This window comes from Chionomys nivalis, chromosome 3, assembly GCF_950005125.1.
Source record: "Chionomys nivalis chromosome 3, mChiNiv1.1, whole genome shotgun sequence".
NCBI classification, from domain to species: Eukaryota; Metazoa; Chordata; class Mammalia; order Rodentia; family Cricetidae; genus Chionomys; species Chionomys nivalis.
The window spans coordinates 90,440,407-90,462,890 of NC_080088.1; the positions used below are offsets into that span (position 1 = coordinate 90,440,407).

The 22,484-nt window shown below is 53.5% G+C and overlaps 1 protein-coding gene across 9 annotated transcripts in view; it reads left to right on the forward strand.

The window, feature by feature from the left end:
* Nucleotides 1-287: 287 nt before the first annotated feature.
* The window catches only part of Tnrc18 (trinucleotide repeat containing 18), a 110,003-nt gene continuing 87,806 nt past the window's right edge, over nt 288-22,484 (forward strand). For 5 of the 9 annotated variants that reach the window (XM_057765981.1, XM_057765987.1, XM_057765986.1 and 2 more), the window contains exons 1-2: nt 15,697-16,060; nt 17,873-18,303. In XM_057765981.1, the coding sequence (XP_057621964.1) occupies nt 18,117-18,303 (187 nt within the window). In that variant the 5' untranslated portion in view covers nt 15,697-16,060; nt 17,873-18,116. Of the gene's footprint in view, nt 369-5,465; nt 5,574-11,768; nt 12,037-13,918; nt 14,215-15,693; nt 16,061-17,872; nt 18,304-22,484 lie in introns of those variants that run through there. The other 4 variants (XM_057765983.1, XM_057765985.1, XM_057765984.1 and 1 more) reach the window with 4 other exon arrangements.

A 22,484-nucleotide genomic window follows, 5' to 3' on the forward strand; every position in this document is an offset into this window, starting at 1 on the left:
ACTGTTTCCCTACTCCAGTCAGTCTCGCAGGAGGGCTGTGTTGATTGGAGACTGGACTGCAGCAATTTCTTCCCCGTGGAAAACTTCTATCCCAGAGGGGAGGCTCCTTGGGACTCAGGAAGTAGCGGCACACTCCTTTCAGGGAGTCTGAAATTTACCAGACGCACAAGGCCCCTCCCTCCCCGAGGTTACGCAAGAGGGAAGGATGGGCTGCGGCAGAGGCAGAGTTTAGATTCAGGAACCACCGGGCAGTCCGGGGCTGGACTGGGGCAGTTCGTAGAGAGCTCTTGCCTTCAGCATCCCGGAGTGGCCACCTGCCTGGGACTGACTTTTAGTGATGCAGCTGCCTTCGAGTTCTCCATGCTCCTGTAAGTGACCCCAGGACACTCACTGGGTTGCTAAATTGGACTCTGATAGCACGGTTGCTTTGGTTCCCTGTCTGGGATTTCTAACTGGAGGGAACCGAGCACTTACCCCCACATCATTTAGATTCTCTGTTATGGTTTGAGTCTGAAATGCGCCCCCAGCTGCCAGCCCCCACCCCCAGGCTCATGGGTTGGGACACTTGGTCCTCAGTTGGGGGCATTGGTTTTGGGAAATTGGCCTAGCTGGTGGCAGTTCACTGGGGGTGAGGGTGGGGGTGGGGTTGGCAGTTACATTTGCTCCCATTCCAGTGGGCTCTCTGTTTCTTAGCGAGTGCCATTTGCTTCCATCATACACGGCCATGACTGCCCCGCCCTACTAACTACCGCGTACTGTACTTATCACTTAATTTAGCCAGGTATTTTGCCATAACCACGAGAAAAATAGCTAATATGGTATCTTCTTCTGCATCCTGAGCAGGCTGGAGGTCCTTCTGTTATCCTTACTTCTTACCCGCCCTGATATCTATTTTTTTTTAATTTTTTTAATATTTATTTATTTATTATGTGCACAATATTCTGTCTGTGTGTATGTCTGCAGGCCAGAAGAGGGCACCAGACCTCATTACCGATGGTTGTGAGCCACCATGTGGTTGCTGGGAATTGAACTCAGGACCTTTGGGAAGAGCAGGCAATGCTCTTAACCACTGAGCCATCTCTCCAGCCCCCCTGATATCTATTTTTAAGGTTTTATTTTTACACTTGGGAAGCAGAGGCAGGAGGACCTCTGTGAGTTCCAGGCCAGCTAGGGCTGGCTATACAGTGAGAAGAAAAAAAATATTTATTTTTGGTTTTTCGAGACAGGATTTCTCTTTGTATCCTTGGCTGTCCTGAAACTCGCTCTGTAGATCAGCTGACTTCGAACTCAGAGATCCACCTGCCTCTTCCTCCCAAGTGCCAGGATTAAAGGCATGTTCTGACACTACGCGGCTAGAAAAATACTTTTATTATTTAAAATATTGTGTGTTCACGTGTGTGTGTGCTTGTGGGTGCATGGGTGAAGTAAGTGAGGAGAGGAGCTGGAGTTAGTGATGGTTGTGAGCTGAGATGCGGGTTCTTGGAACCAAACCTCCAGTCTTCTAGAAGAGCACCATGAACTTTGAGCCCCCGAGCCATTTCTGTTTCTCCTTCTTCCTTCTCATCTGCTTTTTTCTCTTTTTCTTTTTGAGACAGGCTCTTTCTGTGTAGCACTGGCTAGCCTGGAACTTGTTATGTAGACCAGGTTGACTTAACTGGCAAAGATATGCCTGCTTTTGTCCCGAGTGCTGGGATTCCTGAGCCACCAGGTAGTGACAAGCCTCCACTTGCTTCTGTGTACTCTGGAGAGATGCCCTTAGCTTCGGGGGCTGGCTCACCTCTATCGGTTGGAACTCCTGTGCCTGACCCCTCCCTGCTGCATGTGCTTCCCCAGAGCCAGGCAGCCTCCACTGTCCGACGTCTTCCTGGTGGCTTCTACATGTGAAAGCTGCCGTAGAGGCCGAGCCTGACTGTCCCTTCTGCCACGTTTTATTTTTTTGGGGGGGGGTTCGAGACAGGGTTTCTCTGTGGTTTTGGAGCCTGTCCTGGAACTAGCTCTTGTAGACCAGGCTAGTCTCGAACTCACAGAGATCCGCCTGCCTCTGCCTCCCGAGTGCTGGGATTAAAGGCGTGCGCCACCACCGCCCGGCTCCGCCATGCTTTAGAAGTCACACCGTGTTGTTGATTATGAGACGCACGAGGGAGTGTTGAGGGCACATTGTCATTGACGAAAGGGACGTTGTGTGACTGTCATAGGAAAATAACGGGTCACAAGAGCTGCTTGGGAAGGCTGGCCTCATTGCCACGGGAGGACACTCAAAACTCTGTTTATTCATATTTGTATGTGTATGTGTGAGTGTGTGTCTCTGTGCCCACCACAGGCTGGCAGGAGTTGGCGGAGGTCAAAAGAGGGCATTGGAGCACTAGGGCCCCTGTGAAGGTGGGAGAACAAAACAGGAGGATGAGGAAGAGGAGAATAGAGAGAAAATGGGAAAGATGAAGAAGGAGGGAGTAGAAAGGACAGGAGGAGGGAGAATGGGGGAAAGGGGAGGAAGCTGGTGGGCGGGGGGAGACCCTGCATTCTGGGTTTGTGACCCAGACACATCCTGAGATAGATCTGGCCTCCTGGACATGACCACAGTGACCTTCTTGCCTCAGAGGTCTTTGGGTCAATCCCTGCCTTAGGCAGACTTGCTGGCAATATGGCTTTGGGGAACTCTCCACCCCTTCCTTGCTGTGAATCTGAAATTGACCATGTCCTAAACATATAGAGGACACACACACACACACACACACACACACGTCTACGGGAGAGAAGGGGCTGCTGGGAAGGGAAACTGACGAGACAGGGACAGCAGCAGCCAGGGGGGTGTGGTCTAGATCCAGTCACCCTAAGGTGTGTGGGCTTGGTGGTTGTTTGTAAGAGTCAGATTTTGTTTTGTTTATCAAGACAAGGTTTCTCTGTGTAGCCTTGGCTTTCCTGGAACTCACTGGGAAGACCAGGCTGGCCTCAAACTCAGAAATCTATCTGCCTGTGCCTCCCACGTTCTGCGATTAAAGGCATGTGCCATCATCAGTTTGTTTTCTTTTGACAGAACCTCGGGTGTGACAGACCAGTGCTCTGCCCCTGAGCTACATATACTGGCCCCCTTCCCACTTTTTATTTGGAGACCCGTCTCATGTATCCCGGGCTGGACCCAAACTCACTAAGTAGCTTATGCTGCCTTTGAACTCTTGATCCTCCTGCCTACACATTTCAGGAGTTGGGAATATGGGCCTACACTGCACTATGCTCAACTTCTGTCACTCATTTAAAAAATAATTTATTTTAAAATTTTATTTGTAATTATGTGTGTGTATGAGTTAATGCCAAGTGAATACAGTGTTTACAGAGGCCAGAAGAGGGCGTCAGATCCCTTGGAGTGAGCATTACAGGCAGTCGTGGGCCACTCCATTGTGGTTGCTAGGGAACTGGACTCTAAACCACTAAACTGGCCGGGCGGTGGTGGCTCACGCCTTTAATCCCAGCACTTGGGAGGCAGAGGCAGGCGGATCTCTGTGAGTTCGAGGCCAGCCTGGTCTACAAGAGCTAGTTCCAGGACAGGCTCCAAAACCACAGAGAAACCCTGTCTCGAAAAACAAAAAACAAACAAACAAAAAAAAAAAACACTAAACTATCTCTCCAGCCTTTAAACGATTTTTAAAATTACATTTATTTGCTTATCCCGTGTGAGGTTGCTCATGCCTCAGCCGTGTGAAGAGCTCAGTGGATAATTTTCGGGAATGGGTTCTCTCTCTCCAACCACATGGGTTCTAGAGAGTGAGTTCAAAGTCAGGCTTGGTGGCAGTCACCTTTGCATGCTGGGCCACCGTGCCAGCCCCTGGTGACTTTTATTTAAGACAGTGTAAGCTAGGCATGGTGACACACAATTTGTAATCCTAGCATTGAGGAGGCTGAGGCAGGAGGATTGCCATTTTTACAGGTCAGCCTGGTGCTACATGGTGAGACCCTGTTTCAGAAAGGAATGGTTGGGCAGGGTGGCTCAAACCTGTAATCCCTGCACTGGGAAGGGTGAGGCAGGAGGATTGAGACTGTGAAGTCAGCCAGGGATACTGCTTAGGGAGATCTTATATCAAAAACTGAGAAAGAGGAGTGGGCAAGATGACTTAGGGGTTAGGAGCACTGGCTGCTCTTCCAGGGCCTCTGACACACCCACATAGTCATACATGCAGGCGAAACACCAGTGTACATAGAATACAAATAAAACTGGTAACCCCTGCCTCATCGTGAGGTGAAAGTCAAAGACTCATGCTCGAGGGAGGCTGTCTTCTGACCTCCACACTCACAAACACAGGAAAGCACACTTACACAGGAATCACACACACAGGAAAACAAACATATCTGGGGCTGGAGAGATGGCTCAACGGTTAGAGGGACCGACTGCTCTTCCAGAGGACCCAGGTTTGGTTCTCAGCACCCACATGGTAGCTCACACCCATTAGTAACTCCAATTCTATGGGCTCTGACACCCACCTCTGAACTCCGTGGCATCAGGCATGCATGCGGTACACAGGTGTATAAGTCCAGGCAAATGTTCATCCACATAAAATACAAGGAAAAAAATAAGTTCTGTTTTTCTTTTTTCTTTCTTTTTTTTTTTTTCACCACTATACAAACGAGGATTTTGTTTGTTTTTTTTGAGACAGGGTTTCTCTGTGGTTTTGGAGCCTGTCCTGGAACTAGCTCTTGTAGACCAGGCTGGTCTCGAACTCACAGAGATCCGCCTGCCTCTGCCTCTCGAGTGCTGGGATTAAAGGTGTGCGCCACCACCGCCCGGCATAAGTTCTGTTTTTCGAGACAGGATTTCTCTGTGTAACCCTGGGTGTCCTGGAACTCTTTCTGTGGGCACTGACCTCAAACTGCCTCTTCCTCCTGAGTGCTAGGATTAAAAGCATGGGCCCGCCATTGCCACCAGGCTAAGTTTAAATTAAAGTTTTAAAAATAATTATGGGCCGGGCGGTGGTGGCGCACGCCTTTAATCCCAGCACTTGGGAGGCAGAGGCAGGCGGATCTCTGTGAGTTCGAGACCAGCCTGGTCTACAGAGCTAGTTCCAGGACAGGCTCCAAAACCACAGAGAAACCCTGTCTCGAAAAACCAAAAAAAAAAAAAAAAAAAAAAAAAAAAAAAAAAAAAAAAAAAGATATGTCTGAAATTCATTCATTTGGGTACAAATAAAAATTTAAAATCATCTACTCCTCAAAGCTAAATACCTATTTGTTGATTGATTGACTGACTGAGACACAGGGTCTCACTATATAAACCAGGCTGGCCTCAAACTCACAGAGATCCAATTGCTTCTGCCTTCCAAGAACTGGGATTGAAGATGTGTGCTACTATGCCTGACCCAATTTCCAGTATTTTCTTTTATGTTAGTTCAGAGCTTGTCATTCCCTCTCCGGGAATCCTCCTTTCTCTCTCCCCATTTGTTACTAAAGCAAGTGTTTTATTCTGCTTACTTTAACAGTGTGTATACACCTACGTCTCTCTGTGTGGATGTGGACAAGTGCAGGCACTCCCCGAAGCAAGAAGATCCCCTGCAGCTGGAATTTCAAGGATTAATGAGCTGCCTGAGGTAGGTGCTGGGAACTGAACTCAGGTTCTCTGCAAGAGCTGTATGTGTTCTCTGGACAGCCTGACTGTCCTGGAACTCGCTCTGTAGACCAGGCTAGCTGTGAACTCACAGAGATCCACCTGCCTCTACCTCCCGTGTGCTGGGATTAAAGGAGTGCACTAGCACTCCCCAGCTTTTTCTGTTTCTGTTTTTGTTTTGAGACAGATGCTCACTATGCAGAAGTCTAGACTGGCTTCAAACTTATGGTTCTCTTGCCTCTGTCTCTCAGATAGAAAGTTACATTGTAGATCGGCTACTCTTTGTTATTTGGTAACAGCCGCACAGGACAGACTAAGACAGCATGCAGGAGCAGGTGACCAAATGAACAAAATGTTCATTTGCACAGCAGAGTATTACCTACACTTAAAGGACATTCTGAGAGACGCTTCAATACGGGTGAGCCTGGGAACATCACATTGAGTGAAGTGAGCCAGTCGGGAAGAACATAGGGGAAGAATATAGGTGGCCATTGACATGGCTCGGTGGGTGAAGGTGCTTTCTGCAGGGATAACCCCGGGACTCACCCAGTAGGAGAGAACTGATTCTCCAAAGCTGTCCTGTGAGCTCTTATACACATACATGTATACACACACAGACACACACACACACAGACACACACACACACACACGGTCTCAATGAAATTGATCTAAACTAGAGTGGTAAGCAGGTGACGAGGCTGGAGAAGGGACTGGGGAGCTGTATGTGATAGGGACAGAGGTTCAGCTGGGGAGGAGGAAAGGGTTCTGAGGCTGGATACTTGTCATGGCTTTACGGTACTGCATATGCAGTTAGCATGTAGGCCTACAGAGATGACTCAGTGGGTAAGAGCGCTTGGAGCTTTTGCAAAGACCTGGGTTCAGTTCCCAGCACCCATGTCCCTCTGTAAGTCCAGCTCCAGGGGAACCAATGCCCTCTTCTGGCCTGCTTGAGTACTGCATCATATGCACAGATACACACCCATACACACTGTGGGGTGCACAAAATTAAAACAAAAATAAAATATTTAAAAAATGGTTACAATGGCAGTCCAGTGACATGTCTCCACTGTAGCACCACAAGGTGGTGGCTTACCAGGAAGGATCTTAACCTGTGTCCATCTTGGAGAGGAGAGCTATAGCATCTGCCTCACTGCCTTCTTCCCAGCATTCTGTTCGGTCTACTCCGCCTATCTAAATTCTGCCCTATCAGGCCAAGCAGTTTCTTTATTAATTAACCAATGAAAGCAACAGATAGACAGATGACCCTCCTTCATTACTCCACCTTTAGTATTTGCCACGAAGCCTGACAGTTTGAAACTAAGTGCCCACATGGTAGAAGGTGAGAACCGACTCCTGCATGTTGCCCTCTGGCCTCCGTATTTGCACTGTGGAATGAGCGTGCTCTGTATACACACACACACACACACACGCACAATGTAAGTAATTAAATAAATAAAAAGTAAAACTAGTTAATCTGGGAGTGGTGATATAAATCTTTAATCCCAAAATTTGAGAGGTAGAGGCAAGAATTCAAGGCCAGCCTGGTCTATATAGTGAGACCCTGTCTCAACAACCCCCCCTTTCCAACAAAAACAAACCCAAACAAACAAGCAAACAACGTGGTTAAAATAGGCCCTAGTGTGAAGACCAGTTTGAATGCCCAGATGCACGTATGGCAGCTACCAGTAATGCGGGCATTCCGAAGGCAGACGATTCCTGGGCAAGCCAGGGAGCTGAACTAGTCAGAATCACTCAGCTCCAGGCTCAGTGAGCCAGCCTGCCTTGGTAGATCAAGTAGAGAGAGAGCAACAAAGACACTTGACGCCAGCTTCGGGTCACCACACACGTACACATCTTTGCACGCGTGTGCGCACACAGAGAAGGTTAAAACGGTAATTTTCTTTGTTTCCCGAGACAGTCTCCCCGGGCAGCTCAGGTTTGTCCTGACTTTGAGCCTCTTGTGTGCCCATGCCCTGGGAAGCTCCCATTCCCATATAAGGTCATTTTGAAGTATTGTTGCTCTAAAGGTGAGGTTAACTTTTCCCAGGTGGAACCCTGACAGTGGGTCAAAGTAACTATCCCAGGAGCCGGGGGATGGCTCAGTGGGGGCAAGAAGATTTGCTGAGCAAGCAAGAGGGCTTGACACTTGGGACACTTGTAACCTTTGTTCTAGGGGCTGGGGGTGGGTGGGTGTGGACACTGGAGGATTGCTGGGGCTTCCAAGCGGCCATTCTAGCTCTCTGTTCAGTAGGAGACCCTGTCTCAAGGGAAGAGGGTGGAGGGCTATAGAGCCAGTAGCTCCAGACACCCTGCACATACGCCACACCCCACGCCCCACCCCTACACACAAGCACCGATTGCCCTGAAGTCCAACTTGGTGAACCAAGGAATTTACTGAACTGAAGTATGGGAGTTACTCACAGGAGTGTGGGTGACCCTCAAACAGCCCGGTGGATTGTTACTACTCATGTAACCTTCGGAAGGGGTCTGTGACCGCTGTAAGAATTTTAATTTGGCATTACTCGATGTGTCCGAGAGCCCATGACTTCCCTCTATGATAGGCTGTTTGCAATTTTGAGATTGCTTCCACACACAGAAATTAGAGGTCGGGGTGTCCTTCAGTCTGTAACAGAGCCCCTGAAAAGAGGGCGCTGTACCAGGGGAACAGAGTCTGGCAAGGGGCATCCTGGAGGAGAATCAAGGTTCCCTGCAAAAAATAATCAAGAGGGCAGATCTTTTCGGCCAGAGCAGTTCTCGAAGTTTCTTTGGAGATCGTACCGCGGCTGCTGAACCTGGGCACGCACAGGTGTTGGTGGGGTGCCCCTGCCTCCTCTCTGGGGCGCAAACACAGAGGTGTCCTGCCCTGAAGCTCTGAAGGGTGAGCGCCTGTCAGGTTTAATCTTGGTGGGTTTGTTTTTGACTCTCGGTCGATGGGAAGGGATTGAAGTGGGAGTGGGTGCCGGCTGGCACGGAGAGGAGAGCGGCTTTCAAAGCTGTAGCCATGGGAAATGTTTTTCTTTCCTGCTTGAAAGAAAATGCATGCCAACGAAAGATAAAAGGAAAAAGGCGGCGTGTGTGTGTGTGTGTGTGTGTGTGTGTATGTATGTATGCGTGCACGAGTGTAGAGAGAGATATGAGCATGGGGGGAGAGAGATACTGGCTCAGATTTGATCAGGGTCAACCCACCTCTCTCTCTCTCCTGTCCTTACTTAGACTGCCCCCACTTCCCTGGGTTTTAGGGCCCTGCTTGATGAGGTGTCTCTGCCTGGTAAGGACGCCAGACAGCAGCATGTAACCGACAGAGAGGCTGTGGGTCTGGGAATGGGTGAGAAATCCTAAGGTCCAAGGGGAGAGGGGAGATGTGGATTCTCCAGGTGTGTGGACTTCCAAATCTGTACTGGGGTCCGTGGATGTGCACAGGAGGAGCACCCACCTTTCTACCACACCCATCCCTACCCACCAGAGACTCTTCTTGATTTTTGTGGCTTAAAAAAAAGTATACTTAAAAAAACATTATCTATTGTGTATATACTGAGCATGTCTGCAAGTCTATTCTCTTTCCTCCAGGGATGGCCCTCAGATTGTCAGCCCTGGGCAAGTGCCTTTATCTGCTGAGCCATTTTGCTGGCCTCCTTGATTGATTTTTGAGAGAGAGAGAGAGTCTTTATGTAGTTAGGGGGATGATCTTGAACTCCTGTTCCCCTAACTTCCACTCTCGGATTCTGGGGTTATAACTAGGCACCGTTATAAGTAACTGGAAAAGAAAATGAAAACTAGGATTTTATTTATTTTCCTTTTTATGGAACGAGGTCTCACTACGTTGCCTTGGCTGGCCTGTGTAGATTTACGGAAAACCACCGGCTTCCGGCTTCAGAGGCTCCTGTGGCTGGCTTTGGGTGTAGCCTACAGGTAGACTTGTGGGAGTGATTGGTCACAGCGCTACAAGGAAAAAAAAAAAGTCCTATGAAACCCCGAACTCCCAGCCCAAGCAACTTCCTAGCTGAGCGGGTGTGACCTCCGGCATCTCCTCCATGAATTCTTTTAAGACAAACTTAGACCACAGAGTTCTGAGTCTGCAGTGGCTTCCCTGGGCAACGTAGAAGCTGGGAGGGCTCAGCCACAGAGGGTGGGACAGCCCCAATTTGGAAGCGACCAGCCCAGATTTGGAGGCACCACGTGGGTTAGAGAGGCGGGAGGCCAAGAGCTCCCTCTGGGCGCCAGGCATGCTGTGGAATTTGCGCCACGGCTCCCTAGCATGCTCGGGCCTGCCAGCCAGCCCCGCAGAGGCCCAAACAAAGCTGGGAGCCAGGAGAAAGGGGGAGGGGAGGGAACTTCTGAGATCAGGCAGCCCCCTCCTGGGGCACCGAGTCCCCACCTAGGTGCAGCGCCCCTCCCCAAACACACGTGCTGCCAAGCCCTCCATTAGTCACCCCGGCACTCACACACATAAATCCGATTAGTCACACCCCGCACAGACTCGCTGCGGAACACACCCGGTCACACCCAGACAAAGACCCGAGGTCCCCAAAGAGGCCTAGTTTGTCCATCGCGGTTTGTTCCCCATTCCTCAGGGACTAGCATGGCGTTTTGCGGGAGAGGGCACCGCAGTCTGGGGTTCACAGGTGTTTTCGCAGCAGCCAACTCCCCCTTACGAGGCATAGTACCCCTTAAATAACCACAGTACCCCTTAAGCTCCTTCGAAGCTCCCCTTGGGGCGTACAAGCCACAATAAATACCCACCAGTGTCCTTGGCCACCCCCTCTCCCGTCTCTCTGGGGGTGCGTGGGTTGACACTGGGCCCCCTCCCCCACGCCAGTCCTGGTACAGGTCTAGCAGGAAAACATTCCCCCCAAGGTCACCGCAGCTCTAAAGCGGGCAGCCGGGGAGCTGATTTATTTGCAGTAACGCTATCTCTCTGATTCCGGAGAGGGAGGGGGAAAAAAAAGAAAGAAAAAGAAAAACGCTTGCGGTGGAGTTTAACCTTGGATGAAACTGGCGACGCTTTTTTTTTTTTTTTTTCCCGAAGCGCTTCGTTGGGGCCTTGCTTAGACTGCTTGGCCCGGAATGTGGATCTGCAGCCTCTGGAGCCTCTGGCTGCTAGGCTACCACCCGGTCAGTTCTCATATTTCTCTGAGCCCAGCCCAAATCCCTCGGCCCCCCTAAGAGTGCTTTTGAGACATCGTAGGGACACCCAAGAGTTCCGTGAGTGAGAGCAAGGTTTCCACGTCCCTGCACACTGATATGTACTGGGGGGGGGGGTTGAATGCTCGCCCCCACTGTTGCTGTCTCCACCCTAGGCCCCATGCACTCAAGGAGACCAGCATAATGGTCTGTTGCCTGTCCCTGTGCAAAGAAAATTCTTGTGGCATTAGACGTTATTAACCAACGGCAAATGCATTCACCTTGGTAGTTCCTCCCTTAGGGGTAACCGTCACCGTATGGCCGCCACCACCAGATGACCTGCTTTCCGGGTGGTTCAGTTCTGGGTATCAAAGGCGGGTGGTGGATTTGGGAAGGAGATGCTTCAGGGTGTCCTTGGCAAGGAGTCAAGGGAAGTCTAGGAGGTCCTGCCTCCAAATACCATGCCTGTAGCCACCTCGGTCGGTTCTTGGATGCTCCCCTCCCCCAAAATAAATCCCGTGTAAAGGCTGGTATTAATATGGAGTCCAGAGCCCCCTCCTTGGCATAAATAACCACCCCATCCACCCAGACTCATCGAACTTTCCTACACGAAGTGCCCGGGCCCAGACACCCCTACCCCAGATCGTGATCTGTGAGGCCCGACACTCGCGGTGCTGGCACCGAGTGGGTGAGGCAGATCTTGGCGAATGGGGAAGCTCCTGGCTTGATTCCCTGCGTGGTCTCGGGGTCCCCAGGCCGTGACCAAGGAGAGAAGAGTGCCTGGCCCTGCCTCGGGGAGGAGGGCCAGCGCGCAGATTTATGACCCTACCCGGTCCCCGCGCACCAAAAGCGTCTTGAGCCAGACAGTGGAATGTAAGACCCGACCCGGGCCAGAGGAGGAGGCCAGGGTCGGAGGCGGGGCTGAGAGGAGCAGAAATCCGAAGTGGCCCGGTGCCACCGCCCCGGGGTTATCGGTTGCGCGCTGGGGTCTGGGTGGAGTGCGAGGCTCTGGCACCACATCTTTGGTCTTGCTGGCGGGCCTGGGTTGCCCTTGGCTGGAAGAACCTCTTCAGGATACCCAGCTGCTGATGGGCCAGCCTCAGCGAGAGATTGCGAGCGTGGCTGGGCCCGGCGCGGCCTCTCCGGGTTTTAGCGGAGCCCGGGCCGGGAGCTCTTAGCCGGATTTAGGATCTACTGGAAACACGCGCCTTAGACTACTGTGGCTTCTCCAACGGGAGGCACAACAGATTTCTCTTGAGGTCCCCTTAAGTCTCCAGTGGAGTTCCACTCCTTGGGAAGAGCTGGATCGGGCAACGGATAGAAGGTGGTTTGGGTGTCCTCTCTGAGGAATGGAAACTAGCTTTGTTTCTTTTTCCTTCTTCCCCTTATGGAGGAGTATGGGTGGAAACCTGTCCACATCGATAGCAACACCGGAATTGTGGAAGATGAGGGGTCAACCTTTCGTGGGGCAGAAGTGAGGGAAGAGCGGGGTTCCCTGGAGCTGGACAAAGGCGCACCGCAGGGGAGGCAGCCGCGCTCAAGGTTGGCCTGTCCTCTGGTTTTACAACAAAGAGCTTTCAGTTTGGTCCGTGGGGATTCGTTGAGAGCGTCCAGACCGGGATCTGGAAGAACACACTAAAATCCTCAGGAGTGGCCGGGGACAACCATGCCGGACCAGACAGGCCAGCCCGGGTCTGTTGTCCAGGAACTGTACCCTGGGACTGTGTGGAGGTCCCCCACCCCCAACTGATTTTCCATTCAGTCAAGTACAACACACACACACACACACACACACACACACACACTGCGTCAACGCAGTTTTTCTGGCCACGGATCCCGCTGGGTAAACAAGCGGGAGAGATGGGGGGGGGATGGGGCGCGGAAGATGGCGCCTGGACCCGTGGTCCGTGCGGTTGTCACCAGCTCCGTTTTAGGACGAGTATACCAGGCTTTTGTAGTTGAGTGTGGCTCAGCCTGGCCTGGAGGTCGTTTCCCCAGACCGGGAGGCTCTCTGGAGTGGTGGTGGCGGTGCAACCTCTGCTTTTCTGGAAGTCCCCACGCCCCAACATGGCTCCCGGTCGCTGTTAAATGTGGGGGGACACGGGCGCGGAGACCGGGGCTCTCCGCAGACTTGTACTTGGCTGCGTGGAGAGATGCGGGAGGGTCTCAGCCTGAGTTCCCCTGCCCAGGGGCTGGGAATCCGGCGCCACCGGTTCCCCAGGTCCTACGCACCGGTGGCCCGAGGGCCGAGTGGCAGGTCGAGAGGGGACCCTGGGCGCCGCACATTCCAGAGGGGAGAGGGCCACGTTCCACACCAGCCAAGGCCCTAATGAAACTCTGGGTCGGTATGCCATGCCGACAGGGCGCACACTTGAAAAATGCAAACGCCATCGGCAAATCGGAATAATTTTTTATTAGCAGCTAAATGATTTATGGCACAATACCCCGCCGTCACAATTACGGCGTCTTGGAGCATCCAGGGGTGAAAACATTAAACATTTATAAAAATAGGCCTTTGTTTTTTTCCAACCCCGCAAGCCTTCTGCTCATTCCCCCACCCCATCTCTCTCAAGATACGTATTTTTTCTTGAGCTGTATTAAAATAAAGAAAACATTCTGGATCCCGGGAGGGATGAGGGGGTTGGGGGAGATCAGGGCCTGCGTTCTGAATATCGGAGGGCGATGGGGGTGGGGGAACGCGTTGGGATTGAGGCGTGGGAGGGTTTAACTGGGAACCCACAAAGGCCTCTGATAAAGCTCAAGGGCACTAGACGCCCCCCACCCCCTCAGCTCGTTCCTCTCTTGTTTCTACAGCCAGCGCAGTTTAACGGCATTTATTTTATTTCTTACCATCAACCCCCCCTCCCCTAAGGCACACAGACACAATACCTCCTTTCTCTAACCCCCCTTTCTCCGTCTTTGCTCCTGGCCGTCCCCGGGCTGCACCGGGCGCCTCCGGTCGCCCCTGGCTGCCACTGAGACCCGTACGCCCAGCTCCAAGCGCGCGGACACCGCCGCTAAGTTCCCCTTGGCTCGGGCTATTTTCGTTCTTTTCTCTCCTTCTCACTCCTCCCTCCTCCCCTCCCCACCGGGCTCCAGCTTCCCAAAGAGGGCAGCCTAGAAACCAGCGCAGGAAGCTCCAGGAAGGGCAACTTGAAACTGCCCTCAAGAGGACGAATTTTTTTTCCTTCAAATTTATCCTGGAATTAAATTAGACACCCCCAGTTCTCTCTCGAATCTTCCCCCCTCTTTCTTTTCTTTCTAAAAGTGGAGAAAATAAAATAGAACGGAGGAGCGCTAACTAGCTCATTAAAAAAACCCTCAGAAAAATTGCCTTAAAAATGGATTTTCTTTAAAAAAAAAAATAGCAGCGCGAAAACGCTGAGTCCGCAGAGCAGGGCGAAAGAGCGGGCTCCTTTTGTTTTAATTAAAATCCTATAACCACGGTTGCTCTCGAGGCAGGATCTGCAAGCTCTCTGCCTTCCCGAGCTTCTTTTCCAGGGTAGGTAATGCCTAGCTGGGCTCGGGCTCCTGGGGGCTTGCGGAGAGGGTGCGGGGACCCCGCCACCCCAATTTAGTCCCTTGGGCGAGGACCACATTCCCTGCGTCCCCAGCCAGGTAGATCTTCCGTACGCAGTTCCCGGCCACTCAGCCCCGAAAGTTTTTTTTTTTTTTTTTTTTTTTTTGCTGAAGGAGCAAAATTAAAAGTACAAAGTCTGGGGGATTGCCCCCCCCCCTCTGGCCGCCGTGGCCAGCCAAGCACTTTTGGGCTTGGCTTGCTTCCTCTGAGCTCAACAGATTTTTTTTTTCTCCCTTTCCCGGTCTCGCCCTCCCTGGAGGGGGCGCGGCGGATGGAAGGCGAGAGAGGCCCCCAGCCAAGAGGTTTTTAATATTACACCTTAATAGGTTTCAGAAGGCCCCGTGGAGAAATGCTAATAGGGCTGAAATGTCAGAACCGAGAGGGATTCAGCTCGCGCTCCGCCGATCTAATCCTTTTTTTCTGCTCTGGTTTTTCTTGGGGGATGGAGTGGAGGAGGAAGGAGGGGCGCCCACGCCAAAAGGGGCTTTGGGGAGGGGCGCGCTCTGCGCACTCGGCCGCAGAGCCCCACAGCCCGGGTTTCTATAGGAACCCTTTTTATAAAATGCAACTCACCGCTGCCGGCCGCCGCGGCCTGTCCAAAATATTAAATAGTAAAGCCTTCTGCCACCGCGTTTCAGGGAGGGGACCCGCAGGCTGGGGCAACAGGAAAAAGAAAAAGAAAAAAAAAGGCCTTGTCGCCTGGCCACCCCACCCGACCGCGACTGCTGGGGGGGGGGGCAAGGAATGAATCGCTGCTTTATTTTTTTAAAAAAAAGGAGAAAAAAAGCAGGCCTTGTTATTTCCGCGTCTGAACTGCGCGCTTTGGAGTGGCACCCTGGAGAGAGAGCACCGGGCGCGGGGCGCAAAGAGCAGCCCGCCAGCTCCCGGCCTTTCCCGGCTAGCTTGTCACCTCCTCCCGCTGGAGGAAGCTGACAGGAGGCCTTGCAGAGCCAGGGATTGCGGCGACAACCATCTTCCTCTATTTTGATCACTCAGCCCAGACGCAGGAGGAGGGGCTGGGATGGGGGGGGGGAGGGAGAAGAAGGAGAAGGGGGGGCTGCTGGAGTTGGTGAGGGGGAGGGCTGCCTAGAAACGGCTCGGAAAAATTCTCACCACCAGTTTTGATCATTCAGCCCCGCCGTGGGGAGCCTGGAAACTGCTGGAGCCCCGAGGTCCGTAATTGGTTTTATAGGAATGGCTGAGGGCCAATGTGTTTACATGCGCGTGATGGGCGGCGCGCGGGGCCAATGCGCTGCGGCCGGGGGCTGGCCCGAAGGGGGGGGCGGGCACCCGGGAACAATGCGTGTTTCTTCGCCTGCGAGGCTCCCCTCCCCCAACCCCCTCACCCCCCCCAGCTTTTTTTTTTTTTTTTTTTTTAGATCCAGCGAGAGGAACTTGAAAGGGGGGTTGTGTAATGTACCTTTTCCAATCCCGGGCTGTATATGGAGATTTGGGATTCTTTAAACCGGCGCTACCTGGATTTTATTAAAAAGCGGGGAGCTCGGCGGGAGGAAAGCTGGCTTTTCCGGGGGGTGCGGGAGCAGGGCCGCGGGAGGGCGGAGGAGTTGGCGCGCCGCGCGCCCGGCCCGGGGAGCGGTTTTCTACCAAAAAAAGGAAAGGCGGGCAAAAAGTGTGAGGCGGCTGCGGGTGGCGGAGGGGAGCGGCGGCCGAGGGATGGCGGGCAGTACGGGCGCTTAGCCGCGCCGGGAACCGCGGCGGTCGCCGGAGTCGCCGTCGGAGCCTGGAGCCCGGAGCCCCGCCGCGCCAGGTACGCTCCGGGCCCCGATGCTCCCCAAACTTGTGCAGCGCACCCCTCGGACCCGCTGGGCATGCGTTCCCCGAAACTGTCGGGGTCCCCAGAAGGGACGCAGAGGGCAGGGACCTGGGGGAGAGGGCGCGCCGCTGCGCCCTGGGCTCCCACCCGAGCTCCCAGCCTGCAGCGCCGCCGAGGGCGGCGGTTCCCTACTTCTTTCCCGGCAGGCGGCGGGCTAGCCGGGGGACACCGAGACGGTTTCGATTATAGGCTGTTTTTAATTAAAAGCCGGAATTCAGCCATTTTAGCTGCATTTAAGAGGAGAAAAGTAGAGGAGGACGCAGAGGAGCCCCGCAGATGGCCACGCCAGCTTCTCGACCATCGTAAAGGCTGCTCCATAGGGCTTCACCCCGACTTCCTTAAAGTGGGGCGCCTGGGCAGTGCCGTTTTCAAAATGTTGCCTTTAAAGAATATTATCTTTAAGTATATGCGGAAAACTCCTCGCGTCTTTTGAGACACGTATTCCGGACTGTGGCGATCGTAGATTTTTTCAAAAGTAAACGCGGACCTGGTAACCAGAGCCTGATGAGAGCAAGGGAGGGGGGTGTTTGTTACCAAAGCCACGTTAAAATAAGCGTCCTTAGCAAAGTTGGGGGAAGAGGACTTTGGGGTCTGGCGCAGGGCGGCCACCCGGGAGCCCGTGGCTTTGGCTTAGTCCTCCTCTACTAAAGCGCCCCGGGCCTCCCGGAATCAGGATCTGGAGCTGCCAGGGGCTGGCGGATGGTCTGCGAGTAAGGATTGGCCTCTCCGAGACCTCCTGCCCCCCACGGGAAAACGACAGATCTTTTAAACAAACAGCTTAAACTGGAATTAGAGGGGCTTCTACGCGATGCTGGGGAGGCGCCCCTGTGCTGGCCCGCGCTCTTATGGTTTTTTTCCTTTGTAGGTTATTTTGGGGGTGTGTGGGTCGCAAAGCTAGAGTAGAAGCGAGATCCTAGGGAGCCCCCTTCTTTCTTCTCTGATGATCCCCAAATCCACACCAGGCCACGTCCTCCCAGCCTTGTGATTCCTAGGCCCGGGCGTTGGAAAATGAAACCAAATCTTGTTTTGGAGGAGTCTTTTTCCAGTCCGCGGGCAAGAATGCCACGTCCCGGGGACTCGGATTCTGCGACTCCCAGTGGCCCAACGGGGGCAGCAGGAGGGGCGGTGATCTTCCTTTAAAAATAAGCCCGCTTTTGTATCTGACCTTGGTAAACAGCAAAAAAAGCCTCGAAATTGAACACTCTTTATTATTATTTTTGGCGGCTCACAAACCTCGGGGAAAAAAGGAGACGAGGTCCCCAAAAAGGTTAAATATTAAACTTTGAGGATCAGATAGTGGCATGGCGTTATGGACACATTTCGACCAACTCTAAAGAGTTTGCAGTTTTAAACCTCCGCAGCATGTGACGCCTGGAAAATAAAGCACTCTTCGGGTTTGGATTTAGCTGAACGGGCGCGGTCGGCTGAGTGGCCTTTCCCAGTTTCGGGAGGACTTAGCAGGCAAGAGTCCGGGTTGGGACGCAGCTCGCCAGGGCAGTTTTCCCGAGCCAGATCCCTGGGAACCCCGAGCTAGTAGAGGAAGGACCATAGGTCGTGGCTTTTCGCGGAGACGGGGCGGCTACTCCTGATTTTATTTCTGACCATCAGCTTGGTTCGCTACTCTCCGACCCTGAAGGGCGAGGCGACTTTCTGAAACTTGTTTTCTTTTTTTTTTCTCCCCCCCCCCTTTTTTCCCCTTTCCTCCTCTTCTGTGTCTTCCGCGGCCCATCTTATTCCCTCGCCAAGACGCCGTGTGCGCCTCCTCGCGCATCTCCGCTCGGCCGCCCGGAGGGGACTCACAGCGGGCCGTTCGTGCGCCCCGGGCCGCTGGCCCGTGGTTGAGCGCAAGCCCCGCTGGCCGCCGCCATGCACGCCGCGGAGCGCCCGCCACCCGAGGACACTAGGACTACATCGAGGCCGAACTTTTAAGTCCAACTGAAGGAGGCCGGCGGGCCGGGTGGGGAGGCTGACCGCGGCACTCCCGCGGAGGATGGATGGCCGAGATTTCGGGCCCCAGCGGTCTGTCCACGGCCCCCCGCCGCCGCTGCTGTCCGGCCTGGCCATGGACAGCCACCGCGTGGGCGCGGCCACCGCCGGACGCTTGCCCTCCTCGGCCTTGCCAGGCCCCCTGCCGCCCGGGAAATACATGGCCGGTCTCAACCTGCACCCGCACCCGGGTAAGTGTTGCTCACTGCGCTGGCACCAACCCTCTGCCTTGAGGGGGATCCTGGGGAGGGGAGTCCTGGGCAGACCTCCGCGACTGGAGCTGAGAGTCTCTGTCCTGTCTCACCAGGATGTGTTGGAGGCTCAGCTCCCAGCGCTGAGGTCGGTCCCGAGGCTCTGGGAAGATAGTCTCGGTTTCTGTCCCTGGTCTACTGATAGTCTCAGTCTTCCCGAGGCTCAAGTGTCTGCAGAGTCACAGCCGCCTTGGGGGAATCCCAGTCCAAGGGCTCTTGAGGAAGTGAAGTTTGCAAGATAAATAAATAATAAAAATTAAAAAATAAAAATAAACGTAGGCGATAAAACAACGTGTCAACTCCGCATCTCGGGAGACGCCCGTTCCCCGGTCCTTTTCTTGGCGAGCTTCCTCCTCGTTGCATGGGTGGGTCTTGGGTTCGGTCCCCTCATGGAGCCGCGTCCCGGGCAGTTCCACAACTCGAAGAGTGGGGTGGGGGAAATAAAGGAGAATGACCCCAGTTTTAGGAGCCTGATCTATGGTGAACTCTTAAGATCCTGGGGACCCTGGTTATTTGAAAGAAATGAGTGTACCAGGTCTGTGCAACCCAGCCGCCAGTCCGGCTGAGTACGGGTTGCACCGGGTACCCTGCGGTGGCGCACGGGAGGTTGTGGCTGAGAAGGCCCAGTCCCTCACCGGTTTCCTCGGGCTACTCGGGGAGGAGCAGAGGGCCAGGCAGGGCCGAGGCAAGCCTTAGCCACCGTGCGCTGGGAGAGAGGGTGCCTGGGATCTGCAGACCTGCCTGGTGGCGGCTCCGTGAGCGGATCCCTCCCCGGTCGCTCCTTGCCTCTGCGCCTGGCTTAAGAACACACCAACTCTTCCTTTAAAAGCACTACCTTGTCGATTTCCCAGGGATCCCGCTCTTCTCGTCCTTGAAACAAGTCTTGGAACAGACACCCTGGGGGCCCAGAGCCACCACTTAAGTTTCTCCCCCCTGCCCGCCAGGGTGACCAAGGATCGCCGATTTAGCCTCTGCCTTTGATTTTTCTCCTGGAACTTTTCTAGAATCGGAGTCCGGGACTCAGCGGGACAAAGGGCCTTTGTGAAGTGCCTGGCGGGGGAGGGGCGAGCGGAGATCCCTGTCGGCGGGGGCGCAGGGACCCGGGTCATCTCCCCCGGTGCGCGTGTGCCCCTTGAGAGCTGGAGGTGCGTCCGCACGGGGGGGGGCGGGTGGTGACAAGACCAGATTCGTACAAGAATGGTGCCCTGTGACCCAAGTGGGGCATCAGAGACTATTCCCAAGGCACGATTTGGGGATGGCCTTGGGATACAAAGGCCATTTGGGCCAACCCCTCTTGAACCTCTGAGAGGGACCATTGGAGATTTCATGGATGTGTGAATTTGCGTGCTTTTTGGGGTTCCTGGGTTAGTTGTTCTGGCTGGAGGTGGTGGCAGGGGCTCCTCTCGTGGCCTGGGAATCTGACCTCAGGGTGTTCCTGGCTGGCTGAGTCTCAGCTTGTCGCCTGCTCCAGGACTGCCTGGGATCTGGCCCAGACCTGGCTGAGAGCTGCGCGCCGGCCACTCCTTGCCGCCGTTCTAAGTGCTCTGCCCTTTTTTCAACCCTGGTAGCATGGCACAGTTACACGGCCTCCGATGCCTAACTCGCGATCTGGTGGATGGGGTGACAGACTAGGAAGTCCAGCTGGAAGACTCCTTGGAATCCTGTGTCGTGTCCTTCTCTGCTTGCAGCTGTGCGACTTATGCACAGGGTGGCTTGAGGGCGTGGAGGAAATGGAGGGAAAGCCACTGCAGTCCCCCTGAGGCCTTGCTTACCAGAGAGTGAAGAGTGGGGGCCCTCGAAGCTCTCTATGACTTCCCGCTGGCCCCATTTGTCCCCAGCTCCAGATGGGGCAGAGAGACTGGACCCCAGGTCAACGCCCAGAGCTGAAGCCATTCTTAATCCCATTAACCACGACATGGGACTGCACCCCATTCAACCCTAGGGCTGGTGGGGATAGAGGCGGAAGACACCCCTCCCTCACTCCGCTTTCTTTGCCGGGTGCAGGTGCAAGATCTTTTCGCAGGGCACCACCCTGTGCTTTTTCTGGCTGCTAGCTCCTTGGATCTTGCCAGCTTTCTCCAGCCATCTTTATTTGTTTACTTTTGTATAAAAAGCCAGAGAAGCTGAGCTGTTTGCCAGGGTCACACAGCCTGGGGGGAGAAGGGGGTGTTTGTTAGCATTGGTCTGGTCCCCTGGGGAATGTGTGCATGTGCCCATGGCTGCTAGGGTGCAGAAGCACCTATGAAGTCCACCAAGCAGGGGGAGCTTGTCTGGTAACCTTGCGGGAGGAGGGCTGTTGAGTGAGGGTCCGCTGGAGGAAGAGCGGTCTGCTCTGGTACGGGTTTGGCTAAGGGCTCTCTAGTCCCTTCTTCGGGTGAAATAAAACAAAAACCAAAACCAAAAAACAAATGGGGTGCCAGCTATGGAGGCTCACACCCAAATCTCAGCACTCAACAGAGGCAAAGACAGAAGGAGCAGGAGTTGGGGGCCAACCTAGACACTGTATCTTAAACACACACACACACACACACACGTACGCACATGCCGGTTTGCATCAAAGGCTTCTTCCTTCGTTCTTTGCTCTAAGTCCTGCTGTTGAACTACAGCATCCACAGCCTGTCAGTGAGATGGACCAGTGGGCTGGACTCTTACGTGCTGGATTTGGGACCCTTGAATCTTTCATGTTAGAATCCTGTTAGCAAGATCTCACACCTGGCTACTTATTTTCTCTGAACCCACACCCTGGACTGAATAAGGGGTGGGACTCAGGTCTGGACACAGGAGGCACTGCACTTTGACCTGGCCCTTTGACAATAGGCCATGGGCTCCCACTCTGGAATCCACCCCCTTAGCCTACTGGGCTTGATTTAGAAACATTAAGCAGTTAGGACCGACTGGGGAGACAAGGAATCCAGAAGATAAGGGTCCTTCCTTCCTTCCTTCCTTCCTTCCTTCCTTCCTTCCTTCCTTCCTTCCTTCCTTCCTTCCTTCCTTCCTTCCTTTCTCCTTGAACCCTTCTTTCTTTGGTCAGAGGCAGCAATGGAAAAGATTCTGAACCCAAGGGCCCCTTGGGTTCTCTGGTTTTCGGAGTGATCACCTCCTATTATTTTTGTTTTTTTGTTTTTCTTTTTATATTTTAAGTGTGTGTGTTTGTGTGTGTGTGTGTGTACAAACCCCACTGCAGAGACAATGGCTGGAGTTGATTCTCTCCTACCCTGTGGGGCCTAGGATGGACTCAGGTGTGGCCACGGGCCTCTTTACCCTGAGTCATCTTGTCGGCACCTTTGGTACTTCGGCAACCCAAGCCTTGATTTTCTTTCTTCCCCACTTGTTCATTTGCTTAGCAAATGATTTCCAAGTGTTTCCTGCTCACCAGGGCACCGAACTGGGGCCTGGAACTGAGGCAGGGAACCAAACAGACAGAAGGGTTTGCTCTTCCTTGAGGCTCACTTTCTAGTGTGGGAGCCAGGCAATAAACACACAAATCAGGGGAGGAAATCATTGTAAATGGGGGCACAGGCCTTGTAGGAAATAAAACGCCCTGGGTCTGGTCTGGCCCTTGGGGTGAAGGGCCGGGTCAGAGGGCTTGACCTCAGCCATCTCTAGAGTGAACTCCTTTGTGTGTCTGAAGAGCAGAAGGGTTGACAGAATGCAGAAGAGAGCCTGCTGAGAGCCCTGGGATCAGTCTGCCCAGTGAGAGATAGACTGTGGGGTGGGGCAGATCGTACCCGGTCCCTGAAGACCAGCAATGAAGTCTTGGAATTTTAAACAGCCATTTTACAAAACTGGCCTGGACTCTTAAAAAAAAAAAAAGTCAGTGGTATGCAAGGCGAAGGTGGGCAGAGAGCCTGGACTGCTTAAGACAACGGAAACACATCGCCATGGCTACAGGCACTGTGCAGCTCAAGACCCAGGGAAGAAACGGCTCCAAAGATCATGGAGGCAGTTGGTGAACCTGGAATATGGGCTGTGCATAGCTGACGGTGATGGGTCCACACTGCGTTCCCGGACACCCGTTGCTGCCTGGCTAAGTGCTGTTTTTACTCTTCAGGAATGAGGATGCTGAAGTATTTAGGAGCAGGGGACACCATGTCTGCCTCTGTCTGGCCAATAGCTCAGGC